This window comes from Rana temporaria, chromosome 3 (assembly GCF_905171775.1).
Source record: "Rana temporaria chromosome 3, aRanTem1.1, whole genome shotgun sequence".
NCBI classification, from domain to species: domain Eukaryota; kingdom Metazoa; phylum Chordata; class Amphibia; order Anura; family Ranidae; genus Rana; species Rana temporaria.
The window spans coordinates 445,835,351-445,851,122 of record NC_053491.1 but is presented as its reverse complement, the minus strand read 5'-3'; the positions used below and the strand labels follow the sequence as shown (position 1 = coordinate 445,851,122).

Genomic DNA, 15,772 nt, shown 5'->3' with positions numbered 1-15,772 from the left:
ATATATATATATATATTAAATAAATAAATGAATGTGTATGTATGAACACTTTTTATTTATTTATTTTTTTTTGTTCCATATTTCCTTTTTTAATAGGATTTTTTTACCTGTACTGTTAGGCCTTAATCCACCAACAGGGGGCAGTAGCAGTGGGTAAGAATATCCACAGGGCCTTTCTCATCTATCTGCATGCAGTTACTGTAACGGTAGGTCATGGATTTCTGCCGAAGCTGGCCTTGGTTGGTAGTAACATTGGCGCTAATTAGCAGTGTCAGATTATGCCGGCTGCTGGAGGGGGGGGGGGGAGGAGGTCAGACAGACCTTGTGTTGTAAAGAGGATTTTCCTGCACGTCTTCTTCTCTCCATCCCCCATCCCTACTCACACGTCTAATTATCCACTTGTAAAATCACCGCAGATCCTTGAGTGTTTTCTGTGCCTCTAATTCAGGTCTCGGCTTCCTGTGGCCTTCTGTTTGATGGGAAGCTACATCTGCTCAGGCATTTATATGATCAGATGGGTCGGGCAAAAGTTTAATGTCTGTCGGCATCAGAAGACTCCACTTACTGATGGTGCTAGTGGGGAGAGATCATCCAAACGGGTTTGATAAATCTTTGCTGTTCACCCAAGATAATATGGTGACACATTTCTGCATGTGTCTTCATAGTATAAACTTGCCTCAAATCTGTCAAAAATGACTTTCCTGGTAGCTGGATTCTTCCACGTTGATTGGCAATCTTGAAGGTGCCCATAGATGTCTTTTCAACCATTTCTTGCCCATAATCAGCCTATATGAATAGGAATGTGATTGGCCAAAGACCCCCATTGGTACATATTTTAATCACTCCCGTTGTGCCTGCTTAGGGGCAACTATTGAGTAAATAGAGAACTCCGCGCTATGGTAATGTGAAATATATTAAGGAAGCTGCTCCCCTAAAGTGGTGTGAAAACAACTTTAGCAATGTGGGGGGTGTATAGTAATAAGGGGGCGCTAATAGTAGGTGATAAATTCCAAATTCTGGCGTTAAACAATATGTTAACTATAAGGTCAACAATGCAATAGTGGTTTAACCCTTTCATGCCTAAGTCTATTTATGACATTTGGTGTATACAAGTTAAAATCCGTATTTTTGGCTAGAAAATTACTTGGAACCCCAAACATTACATATATATTTTTTTAGCAGAGAATCTAGAGAATAAAATGGCGATTGTTGCAATATTTTATGTCACACGGTATTTGTGCAGCGGTGTTTTAAACGCAACTTTTTGGGAATTTTTTTTTTTTGAAAAAGTAAAGTTTGTCCAATTTTTTTACATAATGTGAAAGATGATGTTACGCCGAGTAAATAGATACCAAGCATGTAACGCTTTATAATTGCACACACTCATGGAATGGTGAAAAACGACGGTACCTAAAAATCTCCATAGGCGACGTTTTAAATTTTTTTTTTTTTTTTTTTTTTTTATATGGTTACCAGGTTAGAGTTACAGAGGGTCTAGTGCTAGAGTTATTGCTCTCGCTCTGATGATAGCTGCAATACCTCACATGTGTGATTTGAGGACCGTTTTCATATGCAGGTGCGACTTCCGTATGCGTTTTTCTTTGTTGTGCAAGCTCGCGGGGAGGGGGGCGCTTTAACATTTTTTTTTTTTTTTCTTATTTTATTTTTATAATTTTTTTATACATTTTGATCACTTTTATTGCTGTCACAAGGAATGTAAACATCCCTTGTGACAGTAATAAGTGGTGACAGGTACTCTTTATGGAGGGATCGGGGGTCTAAAAGATCCGAAAACGGCGATTCTGAATACTGTGTAATTTTTTTAATCCGGCGCCATTGGCAGCCGAGAAACCCGGAAGTGAAGTCATGACGTCGCTTCCGTGTTTACATTGCGGAGACTGAATCAAAGCCGTTTACAGCTTAGTTTCAGTCTGCTCCTGGACACTGGAGGCGCCGGATCGAGGATCGGGTCTTCCGGTGGGACGCGAGTCCCGGTCAGAGAGGCGGCGGGAGGATGTCCCCTCCCGCTACTCCGGCATAACAACCGAGGGGCTTTTAGCCGCATCGGTTGTTATGTCCGGATAGCCAAAAAAGGATCAGGTGGAGCTTTAGTACAGTTGGTGGCCTAAGGTCTGTACTGGTACCTGGATGGGACTGGCCAGGAATGGACTCCAGCAGAAGAAATTGCCATGGATAAAATGAAGAAAAACTGGCCATAGTGAAGTTCCGCGATTTATTATAAAACAGGTTAAAAACAAAAGCCAACTGGCCGCTTGCTTGTGCAAGTGCCGAGACCTTGGCACTAAGGAATCAAGCGTGTTACAGCTAGGTGTGACGTGGAGCACCAGGCGCACTGTGTCTCACTCTCGTGGGTAGGTGTAGCGTGCGTTCCACCGCCTCTCTGTGCCAAATCCGGAAGTAGCTGAACGTGACCAGGAACGCCTCTATTAGCACCCCCTTATTACTACACACCCCCCACATAGGGGCAACTATTGCCTGTCCATGCCACCATCTGGTATAGTTACTGGTCATATGTCAAATATACTGAAGATTGAGCTGTCTGCAGGGGGGGTCTGGTCTGCCCATATATGGACAGTTTTTAGACCGACCAGGGGTTCTCAACTTTTTTTGTTTTTGTTTTTTGGAGACCAGGGCCCAGTAAATTCTTCTAAAACCTTCCATACCCTAACAGCACAAAATAACGTTTTATACTCTCACAATAAAAGTATGGGAATGTAAAACCTTTATTGTAATGCTGGATGGGGTTTACTGTGGGGAGATGTGTGTTAGGGGACTCTGCAGCAGAGTTGGTGGCCCTGTAGGGAATGGTTTCTGGAGGTAGCTGGGGGCACGGTGGGAGGTTGATGGGCATTGTAAATAACTGGAGGTTCTGCAGCACAAAGATTTCCCAGCACACTTGCCAGCCGGCCTGCAAAGCTACCCACTTGACCTTGTTTAACAATTCACTTAAAAACAGAGGCTTTTGTTTGCACACATTTTCAAATATATGCGTATGCTGCAGTGCCCATGTCAAGGCTTCTCTGTGTACTGCGGTCCTAACGCTATAATTTTTAGAGTCTCCCAAGTTGGAGCACATATAGTAGTGGATAGATTAAGGGCATCTTTGCTTCTATAACAAACTGTGGCCCAGAGGCTGGATGCAGCCCTTTGCATGCCTTTTATGCGGCCCTTGGGGCACTAGTCCTTCCACTGACACCAACAATGGGGCATAATTCCTACCATGACACCTAAAATCGGGTACTATGCCTCCCCAAAATCAAAGATGGGGCACTGTTTACTCCCACCAGGACAATTGTTACCCTCACTGGTCACACAGTAAACTGGTCCTTTTTTTGTTTAGAGAGTTTGGAGACCCCTGCACATTCAAAGTCAGAAGCTGATTGGCTGCTGTGGACCACCAAGACACTACTTTTTGACAATTACATGTTTAAATTTGGTCTCATCCTTCTAGCCCCCAGTCAATCCCCTAGAGCAGGGGGGTCTCCAAAAATTCTAAACAAAGGGCCAGTTTATTGTCCTTCAAAATTTTGGGGGGCCGGACCATGGCCATTGGGAGTAGAAAATGTCCAGGTGTCCAGCGGGAGTAAACAATACCATATTGTTGGTGTTGGTGGGAGGACTAGTGCCCCAACGTTGGTGTCGGTGGGAGGACTAGTGCCCCAACGTTGGTGTCGGTGGGAGGACTAGTGCCCCAACATTGGTGTCGGTGGGAGGACTGGTGCCCCAACGTTGGTGTCGGTGGGAGGACTAGTGCCCCAGCGTTGGTGTCGGTGGGAGGACTAGTGCCCCAGCGTTGGTGTCGGTGGGAGGACTAGTGCCCCAACATTGGTGTCGGTGGGAGGACTGGTGCCCCAACGTTGGTGTCGGTGGGAGGACTAGTGCCCCAGCGTTGGTGTCGGTGGGAGGACTAGTGCCCCAGCGTTGGTGTCGGTGGGAGGACTAGTGCCCCAACGTTGGTGTCGGTGGGAGGACTAGTGCCCCAACATTGGTGTCGGTGGGAGGACTAGTGCCCCAGCGTTGGTGTCGGTGGGAGGACTAGTGCCCCAGCGTTGGTGTCGGTGGGAGGACTAGTGCCCCAACGTTGGTGTCGGTGGGAGGACTAGTGCCACAAGGGCCAGATAAAGGCGTGCAAAGGGTCGCATCTGGCCCCAGGGCTGCAGTTTGTAGATCCCTGCCCTAGAGGGGGGTGTTTATTAAAAAAAAATAAAAAAAAAACATGTACTTGCCTTTTTCAGAAATTTCCTTTCAAGTCATTTGACACTTCTCATGGTTGGCTCATTTCATCCTTGTATGTATGCAGGGTGCTGTAGTGATGCCCCCTTAGGGGAACCCATGACGCCCTGTACTCACAGGATCTCTGTGATTGAATAACACTGAGTGTCATGGAATCTGGGAAGACGGAGGACATCTTTTGGGTTCAGGACTTCACTGGGGATGTGATTTATCCCGTGAGACTGGTGGCAAGAAACCACAGCAAAGGGACAGCTCTGAAAAAAGGGATATATTACAACCAGGGTCTTTTTTTTTTAATGTAAATAGCTGATTTTGCCTTTATCGACTTCTGATAATCCATTGCTCAGCAGCACTCAGGCTGGGTGGTGGGGGAGCAGTGAGGGGAGACAATCCGTTGTGCTGTAATGCTTCTTGGCAAAAAACACATAGCAACAGAGAGCGAGCAGAGTGATCTCATGGAGGATTCGTGGTCTGCTGCTGTTTTCATTGTCCAATCACAGGCTAAGGGCAGGGAGGGGGCTGGGCTGTATTGCCTACCTGCAGCAGAGCAAAGGCAGGCCAGCAACCTGGCTGTACTGCCTGTCTGTGTATATCTATGGACTGGATAGACAGAAATCCTTTTTTGCAGGTAAAGCACCTTTCATATATGCATATCAATGGTATATTATACTGTTTCTCTGAAGTTCAACTTTTAATATTTAAATCTTGTTTTGGTATCTCTTTTGCAGGGATGATGAAGAGGAAGACGCAGATAAGTCATCTAAGTCGCTACTGTCGTTCTTCTCTGGAACAAAGGAATCCAAACCGCAGAGGCACCGATTCTTTCTGGAGAGACACCTGGAGCCTATGACTGATTTATAGGAGGGATCAGCCCAACGTAACCGATATTAACTAGTTTTATAGATCATCAATACCGCTGGACAGATAGCAGAGCGAGTCCTCCAAACACAGCTGCGTCCTTCAGACAGATATACCAAAATGGCATCCCTAATAACAAACACACTTTTTTTTTTTTCTTGTGATCCAGTCTGCACTTGGAAGTTCCTTGTTTTGTTGCCTAAAAGATTGTATTTTTTATTTTATTTTTTCTTAATTGAATTTTGAGAAAAAGTCGAGGGGGGAAAAAAAAAAATGTACAGCAGTTTTTGAAGTTCTATTTACTCTTCCATGTGTAGATTAGATCAGAAATGACAATTTTAATTGTGATTTGTATTGGTATTTTTTTTAATTTTATTACTCCAACGCTTTAAAATCAAACCACCTTCACACTGTGGTAAAATGCACTTGTTACCACAACACATGGTAATCTGCAAAGGGTGGTGGTGTTCTGCAAAGGGTGGTGGTGTTAATTTTGAATTGCACTTTTTAAGCGGTGTTACAATAGCGGGCAATGCACCTGCACTGCACATGCTCTGTGTTTGTGGTGCGTTGTGTTAAAAAAAAAAAAAAAAAAAGGGGGTCATGTTTGACTTTTCGTGTGTCAGGTTAGGCTGCCAGGCCATTCAAAATCAGCAGGCTGCCTCAACTCTCTGCACCTTAAAGAGGAAGTAAACCCTCTAGAGATGTTCGTGGGGGGGGGGGGGGGGAAACTGCAAGAGAAAAGTATATTGAGCTAGTATGCATAGCATACTAGCTCATTATGAATGACTTACCTGAGATCGACACGCTCCTTGTTCCCCCTCCTCTGAGTGCCTTCTGTGTATCGCCGCTCTGGCGGTGTGACTGGCTAGAGCGGCGATGACGTCACTCCTGCACATGCGCGCAAGACCGGCAGATCACAGTCAAGACCCGGCACGCTCAGTGCGCCTGCGCCGTTGTCTACGGCGCGCATGCACCGTAGACATCAGAGCAATCTTTTTGACAAATATCTCCTAAACCGTGTAGGTTTAGGAGATATTGCAAACACCTTACAGGTAAGCTTTAATCTAGGCTTGCCTGTAGGTAAAAGTAGCCAGAGAGGGTTTACAACCACTTTAAAGTGTAACTATACGCATTGATTTAACTGTTTACCAAAGCCTCAGGGAGGCTGCTTATTGTAATGGGCCAGTAGGATTGTGCAGGCGTGTTCATTCCATGGAACTGTGCTGGATCATACACCCTTAAGAGAAAACACTTTTTTAAACTAGAAAAGGAACTCTGCTTTGTCCTAGTTAACTCGTTTATCAGTAAGTTACGTTTTTCTTTCTGTGCTTCTTTTAAAAGTAAGCCTTTAGGAACATTAAACTTATTATTTTGTAAATGCTTGTTGTGTTTTTTTATTTTAGAAATGTGTGACTAGAGGCTAAGGGAGTAAGGCAAGGGCATACACTGTGCAAATTTCTTTCCTGCAACCACGAGTCCCCCATCAACACACAGTGCTGACAGGGGTATCTCTCCTGCAGAGACATTGCTGCTGGCAGAACTGGCTAAGAATTGAACATTTTATACAATTTTCTTATTCAATTTCCTTTAGATTTACCTTCACCTATGTAGTGCAAGGGCCTGCCTGATTGCATACAAATTTAAAGTGTTTAGGTTTCACCTCATATTTATATGGTTATGGCAAATCTAAAGGAAAATTGTATAATGAATGGCCAGCCTAAAGCTGGATTTCTTCCCTTTTGCATGTTTGCTTGTTGCATTTTCAAATGAAGTACCGTATTTATCGGCGTATAACACACACCTTAATTTTAAGAGGGAAGATTCAGAAAAAAGTATATTTTTAAAATAAACAGCTTTGAAGCAATTTTAGGGTCAGTGCCCATCAATGTCCCCAGTGCAGCCAGACCACTGTCCCCAGTGCAGCCAGACCACTGTCCCCAGTGCAGCCAGACCACTGTCCCCAGTGCAGCCAGACCACTGTCCCCAGTGCAGCCAGACCACTGTCCCCAGTGCAGCCAGACCACTGTCCCCAGTGCAGCCAGACCACTGTCCCCAGTGCAGCCAGACCACTGTCCCCAGTGCAGCCAGACCACTGTCCCCAGTGCAGCCAGACCACTGTCCCCAGTGCAGCCAGACCACTGTCGCCAATGCAGCCAGACCACTGTCGCCAATGCAGCCAGACCACTGTCGCCAATGCAGCCTCACCTGCAGTCTCAATCAGGAAATCACGAGCTGTCATCTCCTCTCCATTCATCTCTCACGTTACACACGCACAGTCCCGCCTCCGCCATCGGCATTGGACCAGCTACTGTGATAGGCAGAACACTGGTCCAATGCCGGGGCGGAGGCGGTAGTGTGTGTGTGCGACGTGGGAGCCGAGGAGGCAAGTGGAGAGGAGATGAGGGCTCGATGAGGTACGCTATCGGCGTATAACACGCACCCCTGGTTTGCCCCCGATTTTCAGGGGAAAAAAAGTGCGTGTTATATGCCGATAAATACGGTAGATGGAAGCCAAATGTTTAGATCAGGGATCCTCCAGCTGTTGTGGAACTACACATCCCATGAGGCATTGTAAAACTGACATTCACAGACATGACTAGGCTTTATGGTAATTGTAGTTCCTGAACAACTGGAGGGCCGTAGTTTGAAGACCCCTGGTTTAGATGCTTGACGGTGCATGTGAAGAGACACGTTCATGCATTAATACGCCTTGATGTGTGTTATGCATGTAGACATTAAGTGTATTGCAAATGTGCAATAATGCAGATTAAAATATTTTGACATGAGTTTTGATGGCGTTTCCATTGAAAATATATTGGAAGGGAAGAACACATAGGTGTGAAACCAGCCTAAAGTGACATTGCTAATGGTTTAAATTAGGGATGTCCCGATACCGATACTAGTATCGGTATCGGTACCGATACCGAGCATTTCCCCGAGTACTTGTACTCGGGGGAAATGCTCCGATGCCTCACCCGATACCTGGGCAGGCAGGGGAGTTGCAAGTCTTCTCCCCCATGCTGTCTTTCCCCCATGCTCGTCTTCTCTCCCCCCCCCCCGCTCCGTGACAAGCTTCTCTCCCCCCGCTCCTCCGTGACCGGCTTCTCTCCCCCCCCGCTCCTCCGTGACCGGCTTCTCTCCCCCCGCTCCTCCGTGACAGGCTTCTCTCCTCCGTGACCGGCTTCTCTCCCCCCGCTCCTCCGTGACAGGCTTCTCTCCCCCCGCTCCTCCGTGACAGGTCTCCCCCCCCTCCTCCGTGACAGGCTTCTCTCCCCCGCTCCTCCGTGACAGGCTTCTCTCCCCCGCTCCTCCGTGACAGGCTTCTCTCCTCCGTGACAGGCTTCTCTCCCCCCGCTCCTCCGTGACAGGCTTCTCTCCTCCGTGACAGGCTTCTCTCCCCCCGCTCCTCCGTGACAGGTCTCCCCCCGCTCCTCTGTGACAGGCTTCTCTTCCCCGCTCCGTGCCCGGCTTCTCTCCCCCCTCAATCTGTCAGGATGGAGAGCGGCGGTAGGAGCCGCTAAACCGCTAAACCCGGCTCCTACCTTTTCAGAATGAACAGAGTCAGTGATCACTGACTCTGTCCATTCATATAACTGAGCATCGTAAACTGTGTTTACGATGCTTCAGTTTATGAATGGATAGGAGCCTCTGTCTCCTGTCCATTCATTTCCAGTGCAGCTGAGAAAGGGACTGGGGATCTGTGACCTTAGTCCCTTTCTCTGTCTTAAAGGGGAGACGTCAGAGGTCTGTTAAGACCCCTGATATCTCTCCAAAGACCCCCCAACAGGGCTGATTAAAAAATTGCAATAAATATTTAAAAAAAAATAATGTAAAAAGAAAAAAAAAAAAACACACTGACAATCCCCCTAAAAATAAATAAAAAATCACTGTAAAAAAAAAAAATAATAAAAAAAAATACTGCCACTGTCACATAACATTAAAAAAAAAAAGTATCGGTATTCGGTATCGGCGAGTACTTGAAAAAAAGTATCGGTACTTGTACTCGGTCTCAAAAAAGTGGTATCGGGACAACCCTAGTTTAAATTATTTATCACAATTAGGGCTGCAACTAACGATTATCTTCATAATCGATTAGTTGGCCGATTATTATTTGGATTAATCGGATAATAGCCTTAAAAAAAAAAATTGCATTTTTACATTTTTTTTAAGCCAATTTGTTGCCGGGCAGATTACAAAACACAAATTGCCACAAAAACACATTACTTGCTTTTCTGCAGCTTCTCCATTGGAGTATATTGAACCAAAAGAAAAAAAATAGCACCGTTATGCGTTAAAAACTCCTTGCCCTTTCCAAATACGCAGCAGCTGAAAAAAAATCATGGATGTGAACAAGTCCCATAGGAAAACATGTAAATGAACTGTAGTGTGTTTCTGCAAAAAGCACCAAAAAACAGGTGTGAACCCAGGCCTGAGAAGTTTAGTAACATAATGGAGGGTAAAAAAACAAAAAGTACAAAAAGAGCAAATAATCGCTACTGTAAGGGGTTCATTTTTCTCCCTCGTCTTCCAGGACGGCACGCTGAGAGTAGACTGGCCACCTGACAGGAAACACAATCAAAAAAAGAGGTTAAAAGGCCCCACCCTTCCCGTGTGCCTCAGTTTCTGATTGTGTTTCCCCTACAGCGAAACAGTTTTTTATTTTTCACCTGACCTAAGGCCTGGGGCTGGTGGTCCCCCCCCCCGGAGTCTAGACCACAGGTACTGGGTGCTTTTGGGTCCGGTCAAGGTGCTTGCACTTTCCCGGGGGGGTATCCCTTCTTTTTGGTCTAGGGAGGCTGAAAGTGCTAACTAAGAAGAGTGCCTCCCTGGACGCCAGAGCCTCCTAGCTAGCAGGGCTTCCCTAGTGCTCTGAGGCGGCCGTTCCTCTCTCCCCCCCCCCCCGTCTTCCCTCCTACCTTACAGGGAGACTTCCCCTCTGCAGCGTGGTGTCGGCTGGGCTGGGCGCCGCTCCGAGCGGCGCCGTCACTTGCTGGGCGCGTATTGATGACGCGCACGATGGCGTGACGTCACTCCGCCCCTACAAGATGGCGGCCTCCACCGACGGATGCCACATTTCGCTGCAGAGCACAGCAGAGGCAGAGCAACACGCAGCCGGGGAGAGAGAAGGGCCGGGCGCCCTCATCATGGAGGACCGTCTGACAGACCTGGCTGCTGAGGAGTCCACCCGGGGTGAGTCCTCCTTGTGTTCGGGGGTGGGGAGTTCCCCCCCCCCCCCCTCTTGTTGTAAACCCTCAGCTGTGAGAGTATGTTGCTAATGGGCCTTTCTATTTTACATTATGTTTTAGGAGAGGACCCTTCTGCCCAGGGGGAAGCCAGTAGATCTTCTAAGCCCCTTAAAAAAATTAAGAAATGTGGGAATTGTAATGATAAGCTCCCGACAGACTATAACAAACCCTTTTGCTCCAAGTGTATCCTTAAACTAGCTGGGAAAGAGACCTCGCAAATCATGAAGGATTTTCTCTCTGTGCAGTCGGAAATGCTCGCCACTCTCAAGGATTTTAAATCTTCCTTGAAAAGTAGGGAGTCTGATCCCCCTGTGCCTGGTCCTTCGTCTCAGGAGGGATCCACTTCTGCGCGGCTGGCCCGCCAGCGAACTAGGAAGGCTCCTTCCTCTGACTCCGAGGATTCTGAGGTCACTCTTCAGGACGAGGGCCTGGTGGAAAGCCAGGCGGAGGAAGAGGACGAGGATGCCAGGTCTGGAAAATATATATTTTCCGCAGATGATATGGAGGGTCTTCTCGCAGCCATTTACGCCTCTGAGCAGATCCAACATCCAGCGGAGCAGGTTTCAGCCCAGGACAGGATGTATTTGGGTTTAATTAAGCCTCAGTCTAAGACTATCCCAGTGCATCAATCCCTCAAGGATATTATCCGGAGGGAATGGGCTGAGCCAGAAAAGAAACTTCCCAAGTTTAAGACCTGGAAACGCCGCTGCCCCTTTAAAGATGAGGTGGAAGATACCTTTTTTAAAGTTCCTCGTCTTGACGCATCTTTAGCTCAGGTCTCTAGACAATCCGATCTCTCTTTTGAGGATGCAGGGAGTTTAAGGGATGCCATGGATAGGCGTGCTGATACCTCCCTCCGTAGAGCCTGGGAAGCCAATGCAGCCGCTTTGGGTCCTGCGTTAGCTTCAGCATGCGTCGCAAGGAACACTGCCGCTTGGACTTCCAGGCTGTTAGATCATCTAGCAAGTTCTTCCAAGTCTAGAGAAACTCAAGAGTCCCTCCAGGTGATCGGCAGTGCGGTAGCCTATTTGGCAGACGCAGCTATTGAGACGGTTCGCGCTTCAGCCAAGACTGGAGCACTTATCAATGCTTCTAGGAGAGCTGTCTGGCTGAAAACTTGGAGGGGCGACCTTGCGTCAAAAAACCGCTTGTGTGCGATTCCGTTTGAGGGTTCCCTCCTGTTCGGCACCGCATTAGATCAGGCCCTAGCGAGATCCTCTGAAAAAGGAAATAAATTTCCCTCCAGACCTAGAGCAAATAGGGGGAAGTTTTTTCGTCCCAACCAGAGGAAAAACCCCCCCCCAGGGAAGAAATCGGCGCCCGGCAGGCGCTGGGGGTTTGGAAAGGATAAGCCAAAGAGTGGGATCCTTTTTTCCAGCCCCAAGCCTGGTGAAAAGGATCCCAAGTGACGAGAGGGTAGGGGGCAGGCTCTTCAGGTTCCTTTCCGCTTGGGAGGAGATAACCAGGAGTCCTCACGTCCTTCAGATCATCAGGGAAGGTTACAGGCTAGAATTCCGCCAGTTTCCTCCCCCCATTTTTCTCCTCACACACCTACCAGACGATCCCCGCAAAGCCGCTGGACTTTCCCAGAACGTTGCCAGCCTGGCCGAACAGGGAGTCATAGTCCCAGTCCCTCCAAATCAAGAGGGCCAGGGGGTATACTCCCATATTTTTGTCGTTCCCAAACCACTCGGGAAATTCAGATTGATCATCAATCTCAGACCCCTAAACGTTCATCTTCAATACAAAAAATTTCGTATGGAGAATGTTTACAGTCTCAGGGGCCTCTTGTTAGAAGGCGTGTTCATGGTGACAATAGACTTGAGGGATGCTTACCTTCACGTTCCTATTTGTCCGGATCACCAGAGATTCCTCAGATTCGCCCTCACCTCTGCCCAAGGAGTTCAGCACTGGCAGTTCTCGGCCCTCCCCTTCGGACTGGCTTCCAGTCCGAGGGTGTTTACGAAGGTCCTGGCAGAGGTGATGGCTTTTCTACATTTAAAGGGGATCTCCCTCGTCCCTTACTTGGACGACCTTTTGCTCTTCAACCTGAGTCGGGATCAGCTCCTTCTGGACCTGGCCACTGTCATAACCACCCTGGAATCCCTTGGTTGGATCGTGAACAAGGAGAAGTCTTCTCTCCTTCCAGAACAAAGGAAGATGTACCTAGGTTTTCTTATAGACTCCCTAGAAAGGAAGCTTGTCTTATCCCAAGACAAAGCACAGGGTCTTATGACAGCGGTCAGGTCCCTAGTAGCGGCTGTAGATTCCTCTTTCAGAGAAATCATGAGGTTGTTGGGACGGATGACTTCGTGCATCCCGGCAGTTCCTTGGGCACAACTCCACTCAAGGCCCCTGCAGGCCTTCCTTCTCTCATCTTGGGGGGGAACGGAAGAGACGTTGGATACCAGGGTCAGTATCCCGGTTCCAGTAAAAGACACCTTACAGTGGTGGCTGTTTCCCCAGAACCTTTTAAAGGGTCGTCTGTGGAGTCAGGTCAACCCGATCAAAGTCACTACAGATGCCAGCAGCTGGGGGTGGGGAGCCCATACGGAGGAACTTCGAGCCCAGGGTTCTTGGAACCCCCAGCAAAGGCGGGCGTCTTCCAACTACCGGGAGTTATTGGCGGTTGGGGAGGCTCTGGAAGCCTTCGAGGAGAGAATTCAGGGCCGAGAGGTCCTAGTCCTCTCCGACAACGCGACTACGATCGCCTTTCTCAACCGGCAGGGGGGCACCAGGTCACACTCTCTCCTAGCCCTCTCCCTGAGGATCCTAAGTTGGGTAGAACAGAGGGTGCCCTCTCTTCTAGCGGTCCATATAAGAGGGACCCTCAATCTGGAGGCCGATTTTCTGAGCCGCCAGCCCATCCTTCAGGGGGAATGGGAATTATGCCCGGAGACCTTCAGCTGGGTTTGCCAACAGCTCGGTCGCCCAGAAGTAGACCTCTTTGCGTGCAAGGGGAACAAAAAGGTGAACAGGTTCTTTTCCCTCTCCCGAGAGCAGGGTTCACTGGGGGTGGATGCGTTGGCTCAACCCTGGAGATTCCGGTTGGCCTACGCCTTTCCTCCCTTGAATCTCATCCCAAGGGTTCTGCAAAAATTGAATGCCTCAGACACCAACCTGATTTTAATCGCTCCTTGGTGGCCCAAGAGGTCCTGGTTCCCCACCCTGAAACATTGGGCTCTAGCTCCCCCGCTTCCTCTCCCTCCCCGGGCGGGTCTTCTGCGGCAGGGGCCGGTCTCTCATCCGAACCCAGAATTCTTCAGCCTGACGGCATGGCTCTTGAGAGGTGGAACCTGCAGCAGAGAGGCTGTTCGGAAAAGGTGATAGGAACCCTGTTGGCTAGTCGCAAGAAAGTCACCAGACTCATCTATGCAAGAATTTGGGGGGTCTTTTCGCGCTGGTGCTCCGCGAAACAGATCTCCTACCCTGACATCCCCGTCATCCTGGATTTCCTCCAGGATGGGGTGGAACTAGGCTTAGCCACTAAGACCTTGAGAGTCCAAGTTACGGCCTTGTCCTATTTTTTGGACAGGAGCCTTTCTGGGGATCCTCTTATTAGGAGGTTTCTGACAGCTAGGGACAGACTTTCCCCTATAAAAGTGTCTAGAGTTCCCCCTTGGGACCTCTCCCTAGTCTTGAATCAGCTATCTAAGGCACCATTCGAACCTATAGATAGTATTCCAATTAAATTACTTTCTTTTAAATTTACTTTTTTGTTGGCTATCACGTCTGCCAAAAGAGTTGGAGACATGCATGCTTTTTCCATTAAGGAACCCTTTCTTCGGGTTTTTGAAGACAGGGTGGTACTGAGTCAGGATCCTCTGTACCTGCCCAAAGTGGCAACTAAATTCCACAGATCCCAGGAGGTAGTCCTCCCTTCGTTTTGCGCAGATCCCAAGAATGAGAAGGAGGCTACTTTTCATTGCTTGGACGTAAGACGTTGTCTTTTGATTTATTTAGAGAGGGTAAGTGAGTTTAGGAATTCCCCTCATCTTTTGGTTAATTTTTCTGGTCAGAAAAAGGGTCAGCAGGCAACGAAAGCTTCTATATCCAGATGGATCAGGCAGGCTATCTCTTTATCCTACACCTTAGCGGGTAGACCAGTTCCTGTTATCAAGGCCCATTCCACCCGATCACTGGCAGCCTCCTGGGCAGAAAGAGCAGGAGCTTCCATAGAACAAATATGTAAAGCGGCGACCTGGTCAAGCCAGAATACGTTCGTCAGACATTAGAGTCGAACTGCTGTCACCGCAAGATCTGATGTTTGGTAGGAAGGTCCTACAGACGGTGGTCCCGCCCTAAGGTAGGCCCGAAGATTGCTTGTTTTTCTCTCAGCGTGCCGTCCTGGAAGACGAGGGAGAAATGACCAGTTACACTTACCGGTAGCTGGATTTCTACGATGTCTTACAGGACGGCAGGCCTACTTCCCTCCCTGTTATTTACTGCTATTCGGAGTTATTTTTTTGTTAGGTCCTAGGACCGTGTTCTAATAGCGGTTACTTATCTACAAACTGAGGCACACGGGAAGGGTGGGGCCTTTTAACCTCTTTTTTTGATTGTGTTTCCTGTCAGGTGGCCAGTCTACTCTCAGCGTGCCGTCCTGTAAGACATCGTAGAAATCCAGCTACCGGTAAGTGTAACTGGTCATTTTTACTGTGGGACAGTGAAAGTAATATTTACAGTAGCGATTTGCTTTTTTTGTACTATAAAGGGCCAATTTTAGTTTTTTTTAACCCCATTATGTTACTGGCCGATTAATCGATTATGAAAATTGTAATCGATTAATCGACAACTAATCGATTATGAAATTAATCGATTAGTTGTTTCGGCCCTAATCACAATCTGGGAAATTACAAGAAAACAACAGGGTTCAGTTGCAATGGCTGCAACTTACCGTATTTTCCGGCGTATAAGACTACCTTTTGGACGCAAAAAAATTTTTGGGCTGCTTTTGCTGATTTCGTGTTGGTAAAAGTTTGTTGAGAGACGATTCGCGCTTTTCAGTCTGTTCCAGCGTGATGCATGTGCTATCTCCATTACAAATGCTCGTTTTACCAGAACGAGCACTCCCGTCTCATAACTTCTGAGCATGCATGTTTTTTCCCGTCGGTCAAGCCTACACACGACCGTTTTTTTTTTTTCACGACGAGAAAAATTAGAGCATGTTATACATTTTTAATGCCCATTTTTCACGTTGAGAAAAATGCTCTGGAACCCACACACAATCGTAATTAATGACCAATTTAAAAAAATTGCATTTTTCACGTCATGAAAAATGGTCGTGTGTACGGCATAACGTTTGGCTTGAGTTCCATGTTGCTCTAGCTCTGCAACTGTTCTATGTTATCCAGAATCCAGTCAGGACTAGGCAACTTCATAACATTTCTGCATCAGACCCCCTAATCCCA

At 47.7% G+C, this 15,772-nt stretch overlaps 1 protein-coding gene across 1 annotated transcript in view; it reads left to right on the top strand.

Moving 5' to 3' along the window:
• RNASEH2A (ribonuclease H2 subunit A) overlaps positions 1-5,829 on the top strand; it is a 31,396-nt gene extending 25,567 nt beyond the window's left edge. The window contains exon 8 of the mRNA XM_040346548.1: positions 4,983-5,829. Within this exon, the coding sequence (XP_040202482.1) occupies positions 4,983-5,115 (133 nt within the window). The 3' untranslated portion in view covers positions 5,116-5,829. The remainder of the gene's footprint in view (positions 1-4,982) is intronic.
• Positions 5,830-15,772: the final 9,943 nt, after the last annotated feature.